This window comes from Triturus cristatus, chromosome 5_1, assembly GCF_964204655.1.
Source record: "Triturus cristatus chromosome 5_1, aTriCri1.1, whole genome shotgun sequence".
In the NCBI taxonomy this organism is placed as follows: Eukaryota; Metazoa; Chordata; class Amphibia; order Caudata; family Salamandridae; genus Triturus; species Triturus cristatus.
In genome coordinates this window covers 41,547,990-41,570,036 of record NC_140587.1, presented here as the reverse complement: position 1 = coordinate 41,570,036, position 22,047 = coordinate 41,547,990, and the positions used below count along the sequence as shown (strand labels likewise).

The following is a 22,047-nucleotide window of genomic DNA, read 5'->3' as shown; positions in this document are numbered from 1 at the left end:
CTCAAATGGAGGGGGGGGGGGGGGGGGGGGTAGTTGTTTCGCCTCAGAAGCCTTCACACTCTGGAACAGTCTGCCTATAAACACCAGAGCAGCTCCCACCTTGTTGATCTTCAGGAAACTGCTTAAAACATGGCTTTTTAACATCTAGTCTTCCTCTTCTTTTTCCGTGTTATGCCGAATTAGCGCCAAGACACCCTCGGGTATTCGTGTGCTTTAAAAATGTATTAACATGACATAACCGCAAGCCCATCTAGGGCCCCCCTCCGGAGTAGAACCCCTCAGTTAGGATATCGGGCTGCTGGTGAGGCAAGTCATATAACTGCATTGGGCTCTCTCATTGTTCCATCAGTGTGTTGCTCAGCAATGGTCCCCCGAGTAGTTGGACCCTCATAAAGTGGGGCCCCTCGGTGTTGGCAGCCCCTCATCTGCGCCTATGCTTGAGGCGATCGACTCCCATGGCAGCGGAAGCTGGGGAACCATCAGTGCCAGCCCTCCTCTTACAAGATCATGTTCGTTTGCCGTGAGCTCTGGGAGAAGCCCTGCCCATCCCATGTCCCCTTGAGGCAGTGGGCCCCAAGGCAGGGGAGAGTTGCCACGCTGGGGCCGTTGCCATGCCACCTCGGGGAGCACCAAAGAGGAAGGAATTGGAGGCATAAGTAACCCTAAGCCGGGTAGGAAATAGGAGCATATGTTTGATGTTCAATGTCCTCAGTTTTTGCTTTACAGCCTCAAACGATTTCCGTTGCTATTGAACCAGCAGAGTTGAGTCCGGGAAGAGAAGGAACCTGGGGCCAGATGTACGACCATTCTATTTTGCGTGTCACAAATAGCGACGTTTTGCGACTCGCAAAATGGAAGGCACAACAGTGTCTCAGACACTGTTTGCAATTCCCCATGGGCTCGCAAACGACCTGCCTCATTGATATTCATTAGGCAGGTTGCAATTAGCGACCCCATTGGGAATGGCCAGCTCTCACTAGGATGGTGGCCTGCTGGGGTCAGCAGACCACCATGTCTGTGACTGCTTTTTAAACCATTTTGTTTTAAAAATGCAGCCCATTTTCCTCGGAGGAAAACAGAATGCATTTAAAAAAGAAACAAGCATTGGCATAGCCAATAGGTCTCGCCTTTGGGACCTTTATAAGTATTTAGTTATACAGCACAATATCCTTACTGCAACAACATTAACTGTTGCACGGCTAAACACTTATAGTCCCAAAGGGGAGACCTATTGGCTATGCCAATGCTTGTTAAGGTAAGCTCTTCTACTGAATTCATTCTGTTTGGAATGTCTGCACAGGACTTGGATGACTTATGGATCACCCCCTGCAGGGACCTGGAGGTCTCTCTGCGTCTCATCACTGTGTGCCATCATTAAATGATAAATCGTGCTGAGAGATGGTTCAGCACAACTTGATAGACTGAGAATAGTGAATAAATCCGAGTAAGTCACCTTTTGCTTGCTCACTGTTTTGCCAGTACCCTATCCCGTTTTTTCACTGTCCATTCAAAGTCTTCCTCTTTATCTGGAAAAAAGATGCAGAGTCTAGATCTGAGTCTCCAGATACTGAGCCAACTTCTTTTTTTGATAGATCAATTGAAATATTCGAGAGAGAAAACAATTGTCATGGGCGTCGAGTTCTTTAATAGTGAGTCCCTTTATGTTTAATGCAGCTGATTCCACCCTGGTTAAGGGTAGAGGGGCTCTTGTCGCTTTTTACTATGGCGTCAGAAAAGTCTTCATAAACAATTGTAGGGGTTGATCATGAGAAATTTTTCCATATGAGTTTGGGAATGGGAGTACTTTTAACCCATTTTTGTCTCCTTTGCCATTAGAATAGAAGTACCTATTTTAGTTCCCTTTTTTAATTCCTTTCCCCATAATTCAGTCAATCATTTTAATTTATCAAAATCTTCACATGAGTTGTTTCGAGGTATCATACTGAGTGTTTATATGGTAGTATGCCTTCTTGAAGCAATCTTACACTGTCAATTTCTTCTTAGCTGAATAACTGCATGATTGTTTGGTACCCTTGATGAAATGCCCCAAAAAAAGGAGGAAAAAAAATCTTCCCTTGTGTCACTCTGCTGGCAGTCTTCAGGACTTTATTCCCCAGAATGCACTTGCACATGATGTCCTGAACGAGTTGCTCTGGAATCTCCAGCCTCTTTGGAGTGATAATTTCTTTTGGAATTCATTGCCACACTGACCACAGACAGAATTGCTCCTGGTGGAGCCAGAGACCAAGCTGCAGGGAGAAAGGAGCCAAGGCAGTGACGGCCTCAGTCAAACCTAAATTCACAGTTAGATTTATGTTAACCACCAGGATTTCTGTACCACTTCAAGAGAAGGTGTGGTGCTAGAATGCCCTTCTTGCAATAACGCTGCCCAATGATTAAATTGTCAAATAGTAAGTACCGGTGGCCAGAAGGTTGCTGCTAATGCAATGAATATTGGGGTGCCAAATACTGCTATTGATTCTACCTTATGCCACTTTTATCCACCACCAGACATTCCCTACCCTTTCATCTCACTCTTGCAGGTTTCCATCCCTGCTTTCTCTATTTCCCACAGTTTTTTCGTCTTTTTCTTCTGATTCTTTCCTGTTTCTTTTTCTCTGTCTTGCTCTGGATCAAAGTCTGTTGAGGAAAAATAAGTTCCGGTCCACAAAAAAGAGTGCCAGTGGGCCCCACCTGCAACCGCCGGCTTCAAACCTTCCGAGGATCCCTGCTGCGACTTTATTTCTATTGCAGGCACAGACTCCTGTCCACATCCTGTGTGGAGGCAGGAGCAGCTCTCCAACCATCCCTTGGGTGTGGACACATCTCCAGAAGATGCTCTCTCGCAGGGGCACCACTTCTGTTTTTGAACGTGACTGGTTACTCCCAGGGGCGTAGCTTGGCCAGTAAAATTGGGGGGGGTGAGTTTCAGATTTTCCAACAACAGCGCTGTTATAAAATGTTAATAGACATTGTACAAAAGCAGGGGGCATGAGATGGGCTCAAGGGACTGTGGAAAGAGGAAGGAATACGGATTGGTAGGGGTACTAAGTGAGAGAAAGCACAATATTTTGGAAAATATCCAACATTTTTGAAGACTTTCAAATCTGGGAATGGGAGAAAGTGTATGTGCGTTTTGTTTTTGTGTGTACATGGTTATTCCTGGTAAGATCCGACAAACTCCTCACAAATGCCCGACTAAAAGCACCTGAACCCAACTATTTATATGAAAATACATTTATTTTCTCCCTCCCCCCTCAAAGCTACGCCCCTGGTTACTCCTGCAGCAGCTCATCCCCGCGTAGGAGTTCTTGGTGCAACTGTAGAGTGGAGCAAGTTAGATTCCAGTATAAAAGGAGGGCCCTTCTATAATTTAATAAATGAAGATTATTTGAATCGAAATTCTAAAGCAACAATTTTTTTTTTTTTTTAAAGAAAAAAAAAAAAAGACCGCTGTATATTTCTTTACCAAGCAAAAATCAAAGGTTGGGAAGTTATAAAAAAAAAAAATAGGTGTCATCAAAAAATATAAATCGATAGCGGACTTTAATATATGTGCACTTGGTATCTGTGTGTGCAGTAGGATTATTAGTAACCTTGATTCCATCTCGGTGTCTGCACGCTGCCGCGCGAACCGGGTCCCCCAGGAGCCAGAGGAGAAATTAGGAGGGCCAATTTCTCTCCTGATTGACACTTGGGTAAACATTCCAAGAGGCGGAAGAGAAGAGATCAATAGTCCCTGCTTCTAGTGCCGTTTCCAGGCATGGAGATGCATTAAGGGAAGAATTAAAGGGGCCCTCCCGAGGGCGCGCGCGTCGCATATCCCTGAAACTGAGGAAATGGGGGAGAGGGGGCCATCTGGATCCTGCTTCCGAGGGGGGTCAGCCCCGTCAAGTGGAGGGGCTTACAAATGAACAATGTGCCCCTGGTGGTGCGCGTCTTTGAAGGGGGATTTAATTGGTACCGGCGGATAGGAGCGGAAGGTGTTAGCGTCCAAAAGCCGCTTGATCTTACATTAGCTAGCGGTATCCTGCATCCGCCTCCCAAGAAGCTTGTGTTTGCTTTGCATCCTGGGAAATCAAACTCCGCCTCTTAATCCCAACACCTGTGATAACAATGTTCTCTTAATTCCTGTCTCAAAGTACAAGGAGTGAAGGATTATATAGGCACAGAAGAGGAACTCTACTTTTCTCACCTTGTAGTTAGCTTAGAGAAAGCATCGGGTGCCTTGGAGGTAGGAATCCCCTCCCGAATTAGGAATAGGCGGCATTCCTGGCAAAACAAGACAATCCCGGCTTCGAATGTGATGCACGAGCAAAAGTGAAAGCAGCGCGTTTTTGCACATATGTTTACAATTAACGTGAGACGGGGCGGAGGAGTGTTGAAAGAGCAAGCGAGAGGAAAGCCAGATGGCGCTTGATCGGGTGCTGAAAGCTGGCGGCTGCGCGCGTGCACCCGCAAGCGCTAGGCCAGCAAAAAGCTGTGGTAGCACTTTTAAAAGCCCACTTCTAAATGTCTCGCAGAGCAGCACATGCGCTGGCTCAGCCGACACCTAAAAATGTAATATTGGTTTCATTTTTTAAAAGCAGACAGTGGTGTGTGAGACTACTGCCTGCTCTTCAAACATATTTTCGCTGCCAGTCACATAGCGGAAGGGGCCAGCTGGGGACCCCTTCCTGTTTGCGAGTGACTTACCACCTACTTGAAGTAGGTGGTAAACTGCAAGTGTTTTGCGACCGCAATTGCGGTCGCAAAACAATTGTGCATAGAAGTGCGACTCGCTACTAGGAAAGGACGCTCTTGGCACGCCTTTTCCTAATAGCAAGTTGCCAACCCTATTTTGTGAGTCTGTAACAGGTTAGCAACTCGCAAAATAGGGTTTTTATATTGTACAGACCTATTGAACAGTTGCAAACGGGCCTATTTCTCGTTAGCGACTGCTAAAAAAAGGTCATACTTCTGGCCCTTGGTGGATTGGAAGCATGCCACGTCTTTCTCCCTAGCAGCATGAAGAATGAGGTCTCTGTAGTTTAGAATTTTGGTAACCATGGGATGATGAGGCGCCCCCGAAGGTGGTTTTGCCACCAGTGGTCTGTGGGCCCTCTCGACGATGAAGCAGGAGGATAGTTGCCCTTCAGGAATCCAGGATGAAATCCATTGTTCCAAAAATTTCTCAAGAGATTTCCCCTCCACACCCCCAGGAAACCCCACGAATCTCAAATTGTCTGTCTAGTCCTGTTTTCAAATCTTCCGTATGGGCCTACAGAACGCAGGATGCTGTCGACGGGCCACCTCCACCTTGAAGGTAGTGATGAGTCCTCAAAATTGGCGATACTTCCTTCTGCACCTGTCACTTGGTTAATAACACTGCATAGGTCTTCTTGCAGGAGGGCAGAGTCCATCCGACCTCATCAATCATAGTTTCCAGCGCTGTCCGGGAGGCCTAAATGGCATGGAGTATCTGAGGCATGCAGAGAAATGGACCTTGTTGCGAAGCCACGATGGCCGCCATCAGATTTGGCAACGATGGGAGGGGGTGTGGAAACTAGCCGCCATGGCTGTTAGCATTGGCTGAAGTCATTTTGTTTGTGGCAGCCATTTTAGTTAGCCATGTGCTCGGTATGTGCTTTCTCCCTCTTCGCTGTTGACTGCCCTTGTATTCTGCTTGTCATGTGATATAGTTAACTCTTTCAGCACTGAGCCAGAGCCTTGTACATGCTCAGAAGAGTCTGTAGCTGCTCATGCACCTGCCTTAGACTGTAACTGTCAGGCTGTTTTAACTGATTTCTGAAACTCATTACTCCTCTTACTTGTTGACTGTGCATTTTCTGTATGACTATCTATGTGTGTAACTCTCATGTGTACTTGTACTGCCTCCTTTTGAGTCCCTGTGTGGGTATAAAAGGCCCCTGTTCTCTGTACACCTTAGACTGTCTCCTACAGTGGCCTGAGGGTACTGTATGACGCAGTCCCCCTCATGTGAGGTTAATAAATACTTCTTTTTGATATTACAGCTTCCGTGCCAATCTCTCTTTATAGGTCTGAGGGCTAGTGCGCAAAGAATGGCAAACCCCTAGCACCGGTAGGCCTGGTGAGGTCTACTTCTACAAATTGGCGCCCAACCTGTGGGGCTCATCGGCGACTCGGATGCCCGACGGAGTGGTCTTTACGGAGGATTGGAATCTTGCTACGGATGATCACTGCCTGAGGAGACCCGTGTCTTGGCAGCCAAAGTGCCTTTCCACTTCTCCCGTTTTGACCATCCAGGTGGTGCCGGTCCTTGACTGAGATTCCTTCTGGTGTTCGCCGTGCAGAGACCATTTGGTCGATTCAGAACTTGGCAGTGATAGGCAGGAGATTTGTGCTTGGTAAGGTCGTCGACATTTGTTTGCTTGTTTGGCCAAAAACGTGATTTACGTGATTTGTCTGGGTATATATGAATTGCAATTTATATAGGCAGGTAATGAGAAAACTGTGAAAACTTGAACGGCACACTTTGAGCTAAGTGCCACTTTATGTATAATATTGTATATGCTACAATATTCTTGGCATGCCTGTTTCAAGCGCACTTCGTAGAATGTGCTGCTCTCTTGGAGGTACCAATGTGAATCGTGAACGAACTCAGCTGGTTCCCCCCGAGGGGACACCAAATAGGGATATGTACATAAAACATGGTATTTCTTCCATAATGTAAAAGTATACTGTGGAAACAATACATATAGGAAAAGGAGGATCCTCATTTGCGCACTTAGTAAAATTCATAAGTGGTGATATGGAGTGTTCTGTCAGCCAAACTGGTGATTTGGTGTATTTGGCTTCTTGAACAAGCAACAATCTTTGCGCTGTTTTTGGTGCAGTCTCTGGACTATTTTTATTTTTTTTGAGAGCTCCCTTTTTGTAAGTATAATTTACAATTGGTATTTACAAATGGTGAGTGCAGTCTGTGGACTGCCTCTTGTTTTTGTTCTAAGTGTTGATTTGTGGGTTGATTATGTGTTTGAATGTCTGTGTGGTTTGACACCGGTGGTACTTGTGTGAGTAAGTAGCGATTGCGCTTTTTGTGTAAGAATGGCTAGCCTTAAGCACGCTGTGTTGTGTGTTATGAATGTGTGACCCCCTTGTTGAAAATGTTTGGCATGAGCTCAATTTGGTTTGTTGTCGTCATTTGTGTTCTGCAGATGCCATTGGGGAAATTACACTTTGAGATTTAAAGAATGAAACATATAGCGTATGGTAGGTAGCTACACGCTACTATTCACAATAAAGTAGTAACAGAGTAGAGATATGTTAAACTTTCATTATTATATCACTACAGTGGTAAAGTACAAAATTAGATTTAAACCCAATAGTGGAAATAGGCCTCATTGAAAGGAAAAAAAAAAAGAAATTGGGTGCTTTGCATAACTAGGACTCTATATAAAATGTTACAGTATTATCCTTAGATATTAATATTAAAGGGCACTCACATCATCTGAGTGAATTGGTTGTTGATCTCTATAATGTCTAATAATCATACTGTGAAAAATATATAGCTCTTAGCATCAAAGTTGAAATTTGAGAAGTGCTTTACCACAATGGGGGGAGTGAAATGTGAAAATTCACTTTACCCAGGTGTATAAACTTATTTTATAAGGGTGTCCCTTATACATGTTTGATCCCCCATTCCTGGGATATCTAGAGGAGACCCTGGGGGTCCCTAATATGCCAACACATTGTAGGTTATCCATTTGTAAGTGCCCCTACCACCAAAGTCGAATTTGGGCACAATTTACTTATTAAAAGCTGTTCTGCCACCCAAGAACTGTTTTTAAACTGATCTCAGGCTTCAGTAATGCACACATGCCAGTATAGAACAAGCAGCTGACCTCTATACTGCTAGAAAACACACCACACACTGCACACTGCACACAAATGAAAATAAGTATAAAAAAAACAGCAGAAGTTAGATCCTACCTTAAGACGGAACAGGACTGCCTTTCAGCTGTGAGTCTCCACAGAGTTACTTTGAATTGGAAAAACTGCATGGGAAAGCCTTGCACAAAGATGGGACAGCTGGTAAGGGTCAGAGGTAGAGTTCTGCATTTAGCAGCTTGGCAGGGCTAAGGGCAAGGTTTGCTTTGGCACTTCGACCTCCGAAAAAAATTCTGAAAGAAGAGATGACAGCGCAGGGAGAGAAAGAGAAGCTTTGCTTATAATTTTGGCAAAAGCACATTTTGCGCAGTCCTAGGAAGAGAAGGAAAAGCAGTAACGTATGTGGGCCCTGTGTAGAGCATAGCTCTGCCATGTATATACAAATAATGGCTTTAGCTTAAAGATTACTGTACAAGGGCTAAGATAAGGAGGCAATGGAATTTAGTTTGCATTCATGCGCCCTCATGTTAAAATAGTACAATTGCTAAGGGTATTGGTAATTGGTTATTAATGCTTTCTAAGTTAACTTAATGTGCTTGTGTTAGACTGGACAAGAAAATAGCCACTTTCTAAAGTACTATTTTCAAACACAGAATTTAGGAACAATCCTTCCTAACAGATGGGTTTTTAAACTCTGAGTTTAGGGATGCCAGACTCTATATGTCCATCTTGCCGTTATGGGGAGATATGTAAGTAAACATGTTACACAGCAGTCCCATGTTAGTCTGTGGCCAAGATAGCCTTTCAATAGCGAAAAACAAAATTGACAGTATTTCACTATCAGGACATGTTACCCACACTAGTACATGTCCTACCTTTTACATACATTGCACCCTGCTCAGGGGGGGGGTACTTGGGGCCTACCATGGGAGTGTCCAATGTGTGAGAAAAGGGAAGGGTCAGGCCTGGCACGTGTGTACACTGGCCAGGACAACATGATAGTTCAGACTGCGCAGGGGCACTGTGTTGGCAGGCCTGAGAGACCATTTTAGGACTACTCCTGTGGGTGGTACAACCGTGCTGCAGTCCCACTAGTAGCATTTGAATCACCAGCCCTGATGTACTCTGTGCATTTTACTAGGAACATACTGGTAAGACAAGTCAATCATAGATAATTAATTAAAATAAAGGGTAGAAGAAGCAAAAACGTTTGGGGATAACCCTGAAAGGGGGGCCATTTCCAACAGTTTGTACACCGAAATGTATAAAGTGGTACAGTTCAAAATATTGGATATGGCCTCCTTGATATGGATTCCCCTAGCTATTTACCTCCTATAAGTCTTTCGACAGAGGGTCACCTGTATAGGTTTCCTACTGTCGAAATGGGGGAAAGGAGGCCAGCTCCTGGGCAAATTAAGGGCAAGCAAATTTGTTTTCTCTTTCTTTTTCTTCTTTCTTTTTCTCACACTCTCTCGAGTTTGTCTAAGCGGTCTAGGAACAGCCATGAAACAATTGGTTGGGCTCACCTTAGTCATTCAATCCACAAGATGTTGTTAATATGTTTCTGAATCAATAGAGACAAAGCACCCTATCAGTGCACGTCTAATTGACTATTAAGTAATACTGTTTTAAAATTGTTAAGATTAATAAAATGAATAAATAAATACGCCATGTTACTGCCCATCCTGTATGAAAGAATGAGTAGAACAGATTATTGTTCCCTTATTTGGCCTATGTTAATTTCATGCTATATGCAGTTTTGCAAAGGCATTACTAGTCTTTTATTAGTTAGTCGGTGTAAATACGCTGACAGCCCTTATTAGAGCTGGTGAATAGGGTTTTTTTTCTTTGAAAATTAGGTTGCATAGTCTGGATCGTGAAAAGTAGAATGCACAAGGTTTATAATGTCAGGAAAGACGCCCATGTGATCCTTGGCTAACATTTTTGAAGGAAAATATTGTTTTATAGGAGTTTGTTTGTCACAACATGTTCTGCTGGAAAAATATATGTACCCACGATGTTGAGGTTCTCTTTTAGTTATTTATGAAATAAGAATCCCTGTTAAATTAGCAGTTTTTAGTATGACATGAAAGCATGACCCCAAGTGTAAAATGTAGGTGCTTTTATTAAGAGAAATAATTTTAGAAGTGTCTGCAGTCCTGTACAAGTAATACAAGGTTCATGAGGAAAAGTGTAGAAAATGTCCTTTTTCTTGAGGTTCTTCAGATGAATAATATATGAATACACAAATGTAAGGATTTGGAATATGTCTGTAGTGTTTTTCTTTTTTTCCCTCAGAATTTAGCAAATGAACACAGACTTCCTTGGCTGCTTGGGATTGGGAGAAACAAATTAAATAATGTAACGTATTACTTTTGTCAGTTCTCCAAAAGTTCCTTTTATACTTGCCAATAGGTCCAGAGTGTTATTTTTATTCTCAGATAGATGAAGTGATTCTTGGGGTGTATGGGGCGCGTCAAGACTAAAAGAAGATTTCTGAAATAGAATATCCTCTCTGTTGATAGATTATTTCTGTGCCTTATCTAAAGACCTTTTGTTATGTCCACCAATAGATATCTGTTGCCTTACAACCATTGCCAGAGGGACCCGGACATCAGATCCATCCTGGGGAGTCAGCACCAGTCCAGCTTGAAGCAAAGGTGAAGGTAACCAGCACAGGTGTTGCTGGCAACTAGGACCTCAGTGAAGTTAGAAGGCCGGAAGCACTGGGAATTGAAGTATGTATCCCTGCCACTGTCTTGGACGAAAGACGGGGACACAAATCAGAATGGAGAAATCGTAGATCCAGTTTTTGATGCCCAGCTGAGAGTCACAGACCGACAAGGACGGCTAGGAGGCTTTTGCTTGAGGTGACCCCCTTTGAAAGAAGGGTTGCTTCAGAGATCCTAGCATCACGCCCCTGAGTCCTGATCCTAAAATTAAAGAAAGTCTGCAACTCTGTTTGTTGATCATGGAATGCCTGGGCATACTGGGTACAATCTGTGGCCCCAACGAAAGAGCAGTGCGCCAGCAGAGTAATACAGGAGTTAGGGAAGGACTTGAGTTCAGGGTACAGGTGCTGTGCCTTTGGTGCCTGTTAGATTGAAGTGAAGAAAACTGGTGCACTTCCTGAGACACTGGACAGGATCGCTGAGGGCATTTGCCCCGGAAGGTGATTGCCCTATACTGAAAGAAGAATCTTTTCCCTTGAAACTGGGCCCTGATTGTTTTCTTGAGTTGCAAGTTGTGCAGCTCCACCGTGGGAACAACAAGAGCCTGCCTGTGAGGCTCAGACGGACACAGGGAGAAGACTCCCCTCTGGCTGGTTGTACTGCGGCTTCAATTTCTCAAGGACTTTTTGTTAGCAGTGTACCCCTTTGGTCGTCCCATTTTTGAGGAAGACCAGCCCTTTGCGGCTCCTCGTCCTAATTCCCATGGCCCCGTTTGGTCCTCCTGGTCCCCTGCATCCAGGATAATTTTTGTAATGATCCTAGTATTTTCTTTACTATTTGCATTAGTAATGTTTATTCTGCAAGAAAAACGTTTTGTTTAACAGTTGATAAGTTCTTCTTTGCCCTCTTCCTGAATATATTAATTGGTACTCTAGCCCTCATGCGCCGTTCCCTTTGTGCTCCTGTCTATACCTTATATATGTCCGCTTAACAATATTTAGAATGTAAATGCCCACCTAGCAATGGATCAAGATATTAGTTTATGAGAATAAATGTGCAAAATATCTCCTATATTCCTTCTAGATCATAGCAGATGTCTTCAGCTAATGCTAAAACCGCCGTCTGTGGAAACTAGCCGCCATGGCTGTTAGCTTCAGCTGAAGCCATTTTGTTTGTGGCAGCCATTTTAGTTAGACATGTGCTCGCCATGTGCTTTCTCCCTCTTCGCTGTTGACTGCCCTTGTATTCTGCTTGTGTCATGTGATATAGTTAACTCTTTCAGCACTGAGCCAGAGCCTTGCACATGCTCAGAAGAGTCTGTAGCTGCTCATGCACCTGCCTCAGACTGTAACTGTCAGGCTGTTCTAACTGATGTCAGCAACTCATTACTCCTCCTACTTGTTGACTGTGCATTTTCTGTATGACTATCTATGTGTGTAACTCTTATGTGTACTTGTTCCGCCTCCTTTTGAGCCCCTGTGTGGGTATAAAAGGCCCCTGTTCTCTGTACTCATTAGACTGTCTCCTACAGTGGCCTGAGGGTACTGTATGACGCAGTCTCCCTCATGTGAGGTTAATAAATACTACTTTTTGTTATTACAGCTTCCGTGCCAATCTCTCTTTATTGGTCTGAGGACTAATGGCGAACCCCTAGCACCGGTAGGCCTGGTGAGGTCTACTTCTACAGGGGTCCATAGATGTATTTATTTTCATTTGAGTGAGTCGGGCTGGCCCCAGTCGCCCCATGTTGTTCTCTTGGCTGTTGCAGGAAATAGTGGCGGTGGGTCCCCTAGTGCTACCGTGCTTCAGCAGTAAGCAGTGTACCAGTACACTAATCAGAGGCTCCGCATGGTAAGGGCCACCGACCTGCTTGCACAGGAACCTGTCCGTGTTCCTGACAGCAAGAGCAGACCGGTTCATTCCTGTGACCACTACATGACTTACGCAATACCGTTGGCCTCAAACTGGCATCCCCCAACTATGATGGATGCAGGCAGCTCGATGAGTGTTGGTGCTCAGGGCAGGGGCCACAAAGATCCAGTTGTCCACAGGGGGCTGGATGGGCTCAGTGGTAAACCCCCACTGACAGCAGATTGACGTCTCTACGGCCCTCCATCCTTAGCACATGCCGCCCATCCCCACAGGGCCTCCTGGTGGGGAACTGAGCCTCAATCAGTAGGTGTGAGAAAGTGGTTCTGTATATACTGTTCCCAAATAGGTACAGGGAGTACAGAGTCCACAGTCCCCAGAGGTTTGGCAGAGGCTAAAGTTAGATATAACCTTACTCTCTAAAGTGGTAGCTTGGTCGAGCAGCAAGGCAGTATCAGAGGACAGTGTAAAGCACTTGTTGCACACACTCAGCCAGCAAATGGTCTCACACACTCAAGAACTGAACTCTAGGCCAATGGTTTATATATAAAAAAAGATATGGTTGTTTTATTTTAGAACCAACAATAGGTATTAAAATATACTTTCTCAGAATGAGATGCTTTATATAAATACTTTTGCAGTATGCAATTGACTTTTGTAGAAAGTTACAAGTGGTTGCAATAGGCAACACATTTCTAAACACAATAATGCATTGAGTTCAATGGAAGTTTCAAGTTATTTGCCACAGATTACTTTTAGGATTACTTTTGGAATTCCAGGACTGGATCCTAGATTCAGTCCTGGGTCAGTACTTGGAATCAAGTGATAAAAGTCGATTTAATTACTGTGATGATTTTTAGACAATATTTTGCTATTTTAAAAGTTGACACTTAGAAAATATTTCATAGAAAACAGTCATTGATTCCCTATGGCAGAAAATTCAAGTTGCAGGTATAGTATGTTCTCGTTACTTTTGTAATCCAGTACTGCGTGCCTAGACTCAGTACTGGGACCTTTATCCAAAACAGGTAAGTAATTACGTTTTCAGATATTATACGATTTTTATAGAATATTTAAAGATTGCAGAAATTGACACTTAGAAGAAATTTCACAGAAAAACAGTCAATGATTTCCTGTGGGAGAAAATTGGGTTACTGGTAAGTACAGTTGTAAGTATTTTTCAGAGTCAGTGCTGGGCACCAAGATCCAGCACTGGGAGCTCACCTAAGAGCAGGTGAGTGTTTTCGTTACTCGGCTGATTTTTGGTGAATATTTTAAGTTTTGAAAAGTCCACACTTAGAAGAAATTTCAGGAAAAGCCAGTCAATGTTACCCTATGGAGAAAATTGAGTTATCGGTTTAAAGGTAAGTACTCGACTGGCAGAGTTAAGGTTCTGGGCATAGACTCAGGGGTCTCCCAGGGTCAGGTAGGTGCAGTTGGTTCACCCTCAGCGGCACAAGGGCGGCCGGGTGCAGAGAGATATAGGCCCAATGTTATCCTATGAGAGATAGGGGGGCCTTGGTTGGTGGCTGCTGACTAGCAGGCCACGCGGCTGTGGGAGCTGGGCTCCGGGTCACTTACTCAGGGCAAGTGGGGAAGTAGATAGGTGTAGAGATTGCACTGCCAGGGCCACTCGGGCGGCTGGGTGCAGGGTGCTTTTGAGCCTTCGGGCGCTCAATTGATTTCAATGGGAAATTTCTGGTTTAGAAAGACTGCAAGCTCGGGGACGAAGATTCTTCAGGTGCCACCACCACTTCGAGAGGTAAGTTGGGTAGTTGGAGGATAGGTAGGTACCCCGGGATTGGGCACAGGGGGCCGCGGGGCGCCGGGTGCAGGGGTGCCTTTTGGTGTCGGGAAATCTTACCCTCTGTTGATCGCGGTTGGGGGGTGCACCTGGTTCTGAGGCTGCAGGCTTCTTCAGGAGTGTTGAGGGAGGTCCTTGGGTGCCGGACTCGGGGTCACAGTCGCCGTGGGGTTGTCCTCGTGGTTTTAGTTCACTCCGGCACAGGCCAGGCTTGGCTGGTGCAGAGTGTGCTGAGTTCGCAGTTCCGGGCTGCTGCCAGGGATGAGAAGTAGGTTTTGAGTAGAGCCTCTACTCATGGGAGTCCCAGGGGGCTTAGAGTCAAAAGGTAGCCAGGTCCTCCGGGGTTTGTGAGGTTGCTGGCCGCAAGAGATGCCGGGTTGGAGCAGGAGCAGGTTCGAGGGTCGACAGGCCGGTAGGGCTGGGGCCAAAGCAGTTGGTGTCTTCCTCTTCTTAGCAGCTGCAGGGCAGGTCTTCTTTCTTCAAGCTCTTCTTTGGATCTTGGAATCTGGAATCTGGGGAAGGAAGGTTCAGGGTGCCCCTAAATACTAGATTTAGGGGCGTTACAGGTAGGTGAAGGGCAGGGACCAATGGGTCCCTGTCCTGGGGTGGGTACACCCCCTATCCTGCCTCTCTCCTGTGGGAGGGGGGGGCAGTAGCCTAATCCTGATTGGGCAGGGCTCCCCATCTTCAAGATGGCGAGAGCCCGGGGATGTGCTTCACCTCGCCTCCCCCACCTGAGGGGTGTGGTTGGCAGGCTGGCACATCCCCTGTCCTTATTTGGGGTTTCCGGCCAAGCTTCCCGCCAGAGTGGGGGGTTACAGTGGCCTGGGGAAGCTCACAGAGATGGCATGCCTCTAAAGCTTCCCCCTGCCCATCCTGGGGGAGGAGATTTAGCACCTCGCCCAGGATGTGCATTGTTGCAGACCCAGGAGAGTTAGGGGCTCTCCTACCCAGGGGTCCAGCAACATGTCTGCTGTGTGGCAGCCTAGGCAGCCTCAGAACAGACGTGGATTGTAGGTTAGGTTTCAGGGGGCCTCTCTAAGATGCCCTCTGTGGTGCTTGGTACATCAAATCCCACACTGGCATCAGTGTGGATTTAATGTGCTGAGCAGTTTGATACCAAACTTCCCAGTCTGCCATTATGGTGCTGTGGAGTTCGTGTTTGACAAGCTCCCAGCACCATGTACTCTTAAATGGCAGCACTGCACTTACAGGGCCCAGGAATGGACCTGGGTACTGTAGGGGCACAGGGCTCCTGCCTCTGTGCCCACACCACTGGCATAGGGCACCCAGCTAGAGGGGTGGCTGATGTATGCCAGGGCAGTGTAGGTTGTGGGCATGGCACACAGGGATGTGTGCCATGTCGTCTCTCTGTTTTGTCTTGTACCCAGACACTCAGCCTGCCAGGGCAGTGTGTGTGTGTGTGTGTGTTAGTGTACAGGGCCTCTAAGGGTGGTACAATGAGTGCTGCAGCCCTTAGAGGCCTTCCCTGGTAACAAGGCCCTGGGTACCTAGGGTACCACTTACCAGGGGCTGACATGTGGCCAAGGTTTGCCAATTTGGTTTTGAGGTTTTTGTTTAGGGAAGGAACATAGGCCCCGGGCACCTGATTGGCAGGAGTCCAGGGCACACTCAGTCAAAGTACATTCAGCAATTCAGCAAAAAGTGGGGGCATACCATGCAAGAAAGATGGCACTTTCTCACAGTAGGGTTAACCAGGCACACTCCAGATCAGGTAGTTGCCACTAACCTGCTTGTGCTTGGTCCTGCCTGTTGTCCTGGCAGCACGTGCAGTTGGACCCCTCCACATCAGCCCCACTGCGGTGCAACACCACAGGGGCGTCTATCAGTACAGCGCTTTCCCTGGCCAAAAAGGAGGGATGCCGCAGAAGACTGGGCGCGCGTCCTTAGGGACCCAAATGCCCATTACATACCAGTAGCAGTGCCAACTCCCACCAGCCCGCCCAGTGCCCCCACGCTCACCTTGGGGCCAACAGAACTTCCAATGGTGGTGGCAGGAAGCCGTCTCAGCAGGCCGCCAGCACGCAGTCACCATACAGTCTCGGTTATCCCGCTCCCCCGTCACTGGTCCAAAGCGAGATTGCGACCCACCACGCCATCAGAGACCACGTGCCCAGGAGACACAGCCCTCTCACTGGTGCATCCCTAATGGCGCCACGGTGAGCGCTGTCACTCAGTCTGGGCTGGCCCGCATCGGCCAGATTAGCAGCCTCCAGGCAACAATCGTAGCTCCACAGGGGCACCGTAGGGATTGCAATGACCCACTGTTGCTCTGGGTGTTCAGGAGCGTGCCAGTAGCAAGGATGATGGAGCCTCTACTGGTGAGCTCACAGAGGGATGACTACCATCTTGGCCGCCAAGAGCAGACTCCAATCCTGATACTTTTATCTGTGAGTGAAGCACTATGCAGATCCCTTTACGGGTTGAATGCAGTGGGAACCCTGGGGCACTCCACAACAGATGGGGATATACATTGAGCGAAGAAGGCATACACTATGATGGGCAGGGATGCGAGAGCATCCCTCGTGAGAGCTTTGATGAAGGATAGAGGTAGGACACCATCTTTAAAGAAAGTGGCTTTGAGGTGGTTGAGCATGTTAGTGAGATCGGCAAGATATGAGGCTTTGAATGACCATTGTGGGGATTAATGAGAAGCGACAGGCGTAAGGTACTAACCAGGCTTGAGGCTGTAGATGTGGCATCGGATATTCTGTAATTTTCACTGAGGAACAGATTGATGAGCGCACTTTTTGTGTGGAGTGATGAATAAGTGGGTTTGGCAGCAACTTGATGGTCGTGAAAAGTGTTCTGCACCTGTTGGTGGCGGCATCATTGGCGTTGGTGTAGTTCTTTGCTTTGGCTGTGATGAGCTGTCTGTCTGTCTGTTGCGCAGAGGGACTTCAGTATCATGAGGTCTGCTGGAGATCTGTTTTTCTTCCATTTTCTTTCCTGTTTGCAGATGGATTGTTTATTTTCAGCAAGACATTTAGAGTACCCTTGTGCTGACTTTCCTCTGGTACTCACCAACCCATGTTGACTTTCAAAACTATGCCTGGCAATGGCAGCGTGTTGTTTTGGCACCTCCTTTTGCATGTTTGCATCAGGCATGCCCTCACGCAGAGGATCTGGTAGTCTCTCACATCCCCCCCACAACCTCATTGCAGAGTACGAGTAACACCTCTTTGGTCCAGTATACAAATGCAAGCACAGCCAGGGGAAATACCTTTAACCGGACTAACTAAAAGGAATGTATGGGGCAGTTTATTAGCTGTACACCTTCCCTTCAGAAGTGGGGCAGAGAGCGCCTTTGAACCTCACTTTGTTACACACAGACAAAAACATACATTTGGGCATCAGCTGAGAAGAGAACTAAGCTGATCACACTGTATTTGAAAAAGAAAGTAGTGGAAGATACCGTAATGGATGAGGCTGAATACAATCTTTAGCTGAAGAGACTTCCTGGTAGAGAAGGGAGCTGATAATGCTTTAAGTAGAAGGGACAATGTAACAAGTTCCCCAAGTTGAGCTAAATAAAGAGAACAGACTTCCTTTGTGAACTAGAGGGAAAGAGAAGAAAGACTTTTCAGGATGGCAACAACTTGGAGACAGCCATGCTGTGAGCAGAGTATGAAAAGACTGTGGAGTAAGATTTGAGAGCATGGACGTCCTTTGTTAGCTCCAGGGACTACATAGAAAAGGTACAGAAGGAGGCATAGTTCAGACCTAAACACAGTGGGAACAGACTGTCCACTGGACTTAAGACCTAGAAAAATACCCACTTAGTCAGTAAGGTGGAGAGAGACGGTGTGAACTGGCTTGTCAGAGCGTGGCCAAGCAGAATATTTATTTCAGATGAAAACAGTGTATATTGCAACAGTAAGTTGGAGTTTAGGAGATTTCACACACATGCCACTCCTGTGTTCCCTACAGTAATAGTGAAACATCCTTCGTTTTGTGTGTCCAAGGGTTGCCAATTCATGGGGAACTGTTCGAAATTCTGTAAAGTTAAAACTGAAGACAAAACTCAGCGTTCTTTTCATTAGAGAGGAGGAGAAAAGGCTCAAAACAGTAAGTAGAGGAAATTAACCACTTGGTCCAAAGAATAAGACTGATGGTTTTCATCTAAAGGAGCCCTATTCTAGGAAAGAAGTTTGAAAACCTCATAAGGGCGTGGGTTTCACTGGTCTTAGGCAGTTTGTGGGGTCTTGGAGAAGTTACTGTTTGAGATGTAAAACGACTTACCCACCTCCTCTCTTTCGTAGAGTTGCTGCAGAGGCAGGAGCTGGTCGTGGAAAGTGTCCTCCCTTCAGACCATCCCCGGGAGAAGGCCCCCGCGACTCTGCCCGGAGACAGGTGAGCAAGGCTGGATAACAGCCATAGGGCCTGCTTGATTTCACTCTAGAGTGCCCTTAAACAATCTATTACACCTGGGTGCCTTTTTTAGACTGGTTACAACGCGTGCTCTCTACTTTTAGAAAGGAGAAATGTCGGGGGAAACTGAATCTGTGTATGTGCCGCACATTCTACTCTGTTCAACAAGCTGCAGGACTCAGGCTGCCTTCTACATGCAGTCTACCTACACCAAGCAGCATGAAATAACCTACCTTCTTGCTACGTCTACCTGCATTAAGCCACAGGGCACAGGCTGCCTTCTACCTACATTAAGCCACAGGGCACAGGCTGCATTAAGCCACAGGGCACAGGCTGCCTTCTACCTGCATTAAGCCACAGGGCACAGGCTGCCTTCTACCTACATTAAGCCACAGGGCACAGGCTGCCTTCTACCTACATTAAGCCACAGAGCACAGGCTGCCTTCTACCTACATTAAGCCACAAGGCACAGGCTTCCTTCTACCTACATTAAGCCACAGAGCACAGGCTGCCTTCTACCTACATTAAGCCACAGGGCACAGGCTGCCTTCTTCCTACATTAAGCCACCGGCTGCCTTCTACCTACATTAAGCCACAGGGCACAGGCTTCCTTCTACCTACATTAAGCCACAGGGCACAGGCTGCCTTCTACCTACATTAAGCCACAGGGCACAGGCTGCCTTCTACCTGCATTAAGCCACAGGGCACAGGCTGCCTTCTCCTACATAAAGCCACAGGGCACAGGCTGCCTTCTACCTGCATTAAGCCACAGGGCACAGGCTGCCTTCTACCTACATTAAGCCACAGGGCACAGGCTGCCTTCTACCTGCATTAAGCCACAGGGCACAGGCTGCCTTCTACCTGCATTAAGCCACAGGGCACAGGCTGCCTTCTACCTACATTAAGCCACAGGGCACAGGCTGCCTTCTACCTACATTAAGCCACAGGGCACAGGCTGCCTTCTACCTACATTAGGCCACAGGGCACAGGCTGCATTCTACCTACATTAAGCCACAGGGCACAGGCTGCCTTCTACCTACATTAAGCCACAGGGCACAGGCTGCCTTCTACCTGCATTAAGCCACAGGGCACAGGCTGCCTTCTCCTACATTAAGCCACAGGGCACAGGCTGCCTTCTACCTACATTAAGCCACAGGGCACAGGCTGTCTTCTACCTACATTCTACCTACATTAAGCTACAGGGCACAGGCTGCCTTCTACCTACATTAAGCCACAGGGCACAGGCTGCCTTCTACCTACATTAAGCCACAGGGCACAGGCTGCCTTCTACCTACATTAAGCTACAGGGCACAGGCTGCCTTCTACCTACATTCTACCTACATTAAGCCACAGGGCACAGGCTGCCTTCTACCTACATTAAGCCACAGGGCACAGGCTGCCTTCTACCTGCATTCTACCTACATTAAGCCACAGGGCACAGGCTGCCTTCTACCTACATTAAGCCACAGGGCATAGGCTGCCTACTACCTGCAATCTATCTACATTCAGAACTCCGACTATCCGGTGCGGCATCCAGTGAAACGAAGGGAGCTCTGTAACAAACCTGCAGATGCCAAACAATTTTGAAAGAGTCAACCATCTTGAAGCATGACATCTGGATGCATGTCCTCAAACACCTTCATACACCTGAAATGCTGTTTGGCTAATGATGCCAGGCGGCCACCACAGTTATCCTCTCTTTTGGCTTAAATTATTTGATATCCATTAGATACTAATTCATTTACTATTGTTGTTCAGTCCTCTTTCAGCCATGTTTCTGATAGATAAAATTCAAGTCCTGCATTCAAAATGAAGGGCCTGACTTAAAGTTCAGCGTACTTGTCGCAAACGGAATGTCCGTTACATTTGTGAAGGAGTAAACGTCTGCCGAACTCTAAATCGAGCCCAAAGTCATTTTTATTGTGCCCGCTGCTGACAGCCGAACATCCATTAATCAACATCCCTTCACAACCCTGCCATTGTTTGTCATGGCTGTCCATCTGGGAAGCTACTCTTTATGTGATATATCAAGGGCCTGATGTACTGTGTGAACAGTCCAGGGGTTCCCGTATAAGTGGACAGGGGCTTGCTGTTCGATCCCAAAGTGCTCTATTAGGGGGTAGTGTGGTCGAGCAGCCTTCGGCTTGAGAGGAGTGCAAGACGTTTGCAAATACACACAATGATCAGTAAATGGCGACAACATTCGAGGAGATCCACGCCAATTTCTAAAAATAGCAAGTATCTTTATACATGTTTAGGCATCCGAGAAAAATCATTCTGTTAAGTACGTCTTTAAATATAAATATTTTTCACTTCAAAAAGTGGACACTGCAATGTTTAAATTCTTCAATATGATCCTGTGGCAGGAAGAAAATGTTCTCCAAACAGGTACAGTACAGTGACTTACGGGACCAATCTCCAGCAGTTAAGGGGAGTGGTGGGCAAGGTCCAAGGCAGCACCAGCAGTGCACCACCAGCAGCCCTGGGGCGGCTGGTTGCAGGGTGCAAAACCACGTCGGGAGCACAATTGGTTTCTATGGAGATCGGTCACTGTGAAAAGAGGCTGCAAGCCCTGGCTGGAAGGCCTGTCGGGTTGAACCAACGGGGTTCAAGTCTTTAGCTTCTCGGGGATGTAGGGACACCTGGGGTCGAGGGGACCTGCATTCAAAGGCTGCAGAAAGCATCGAGTACTCCACGAGAGGTGAAACCACAATGGACTCGCGCTCAGGGGGGGACCTTGTTGATACCATTGGCCCACTCCAACTCGGGTCGGATCGGCTGGTGCAGTGGTTGCTTTAGGTGGTGGGTTTGGTGGTTCCGGAGGCCTCAGGGTCTTTGCTTTGGAGTTTCTACAGGACGCAGGTGAACAGGTCTGCTGTTCACAGGAAGTCTTGTGTCTTTATCGAAGGCAGGTGGTCCTCCCAAGGGTCTGGAGTCAACAGCTGCAAGACACCTCAACTTCAGCATAGTTTTCATCGAGGGATGCAGGCGGGGCTGGTACCAGGTCAGCTGCTGCTTCTCTCCTTTCTGCTTTTGCGTCCCTTTGGTGTTTTCTCTCTTCTTAGGTCATCAGCATGTGCTTCTCTAGCACCAGGGGATCCCCTAAATATTGAATTTAGGGGTGTTGGAGGAGTGCAGGGTGGTAGCCAATGAGCTACTGACCCTTCCGGTCACTACGGCCCCTATATGACCATTTCCTGTGGAAAGTATACCATCATAAAGATGGCTGTTTGTGAAAAATTGGGTCCACCTCTCAGTAGCACACCTACTAGTGGTACTAGCCTGGAGGTGGCATGCCTATCTGACTAGCTAATTTTCCCACCTGTCTAGGTGCCAAGGGGGTCGTAGACCAAGGGGTCGGCGTCCTCTCCTGTGAGGGAAGCCAGACTTGCATTTCACTGGCCGTAGTTATTTTAATCTTGCCATTCTGGAGAGGCTATTTGGCAGGTCATCCTGAGG

General features: G+C 46.8%; 1 protein-coding gene across 4 annotated transcripts in view; it reads left to right on the top strand.

The window, feature by feature from the left end:
• LOC146830109 (solute carrier family 52, riboflavin transporter, member 2-like) overlaps window positions 1-22,047 on the top strand; it is a 299,887-nt gene that overhangs the window by 163,117 nt on the left and 114,723 nt on the right. For all 4 annotated transcript variants that reach the window (XM_085604332.1, XM_085604329.1, XM_085604331.1 and 1 more), the window contains one exon: window positions 18,480-18,570. Coding sequence is in view for 2 of the 4 variants with exons in the window: in XM_085604329.1 (XP_085460455.1) it covers window positions 18,480-18,570 (91 nt within the window). In the remaining 2 variants the exon portion in view is untranslated. The remainder of the gene's footprint in view (window positions 1-18,479; window positions 18,571-22,047) is intronic.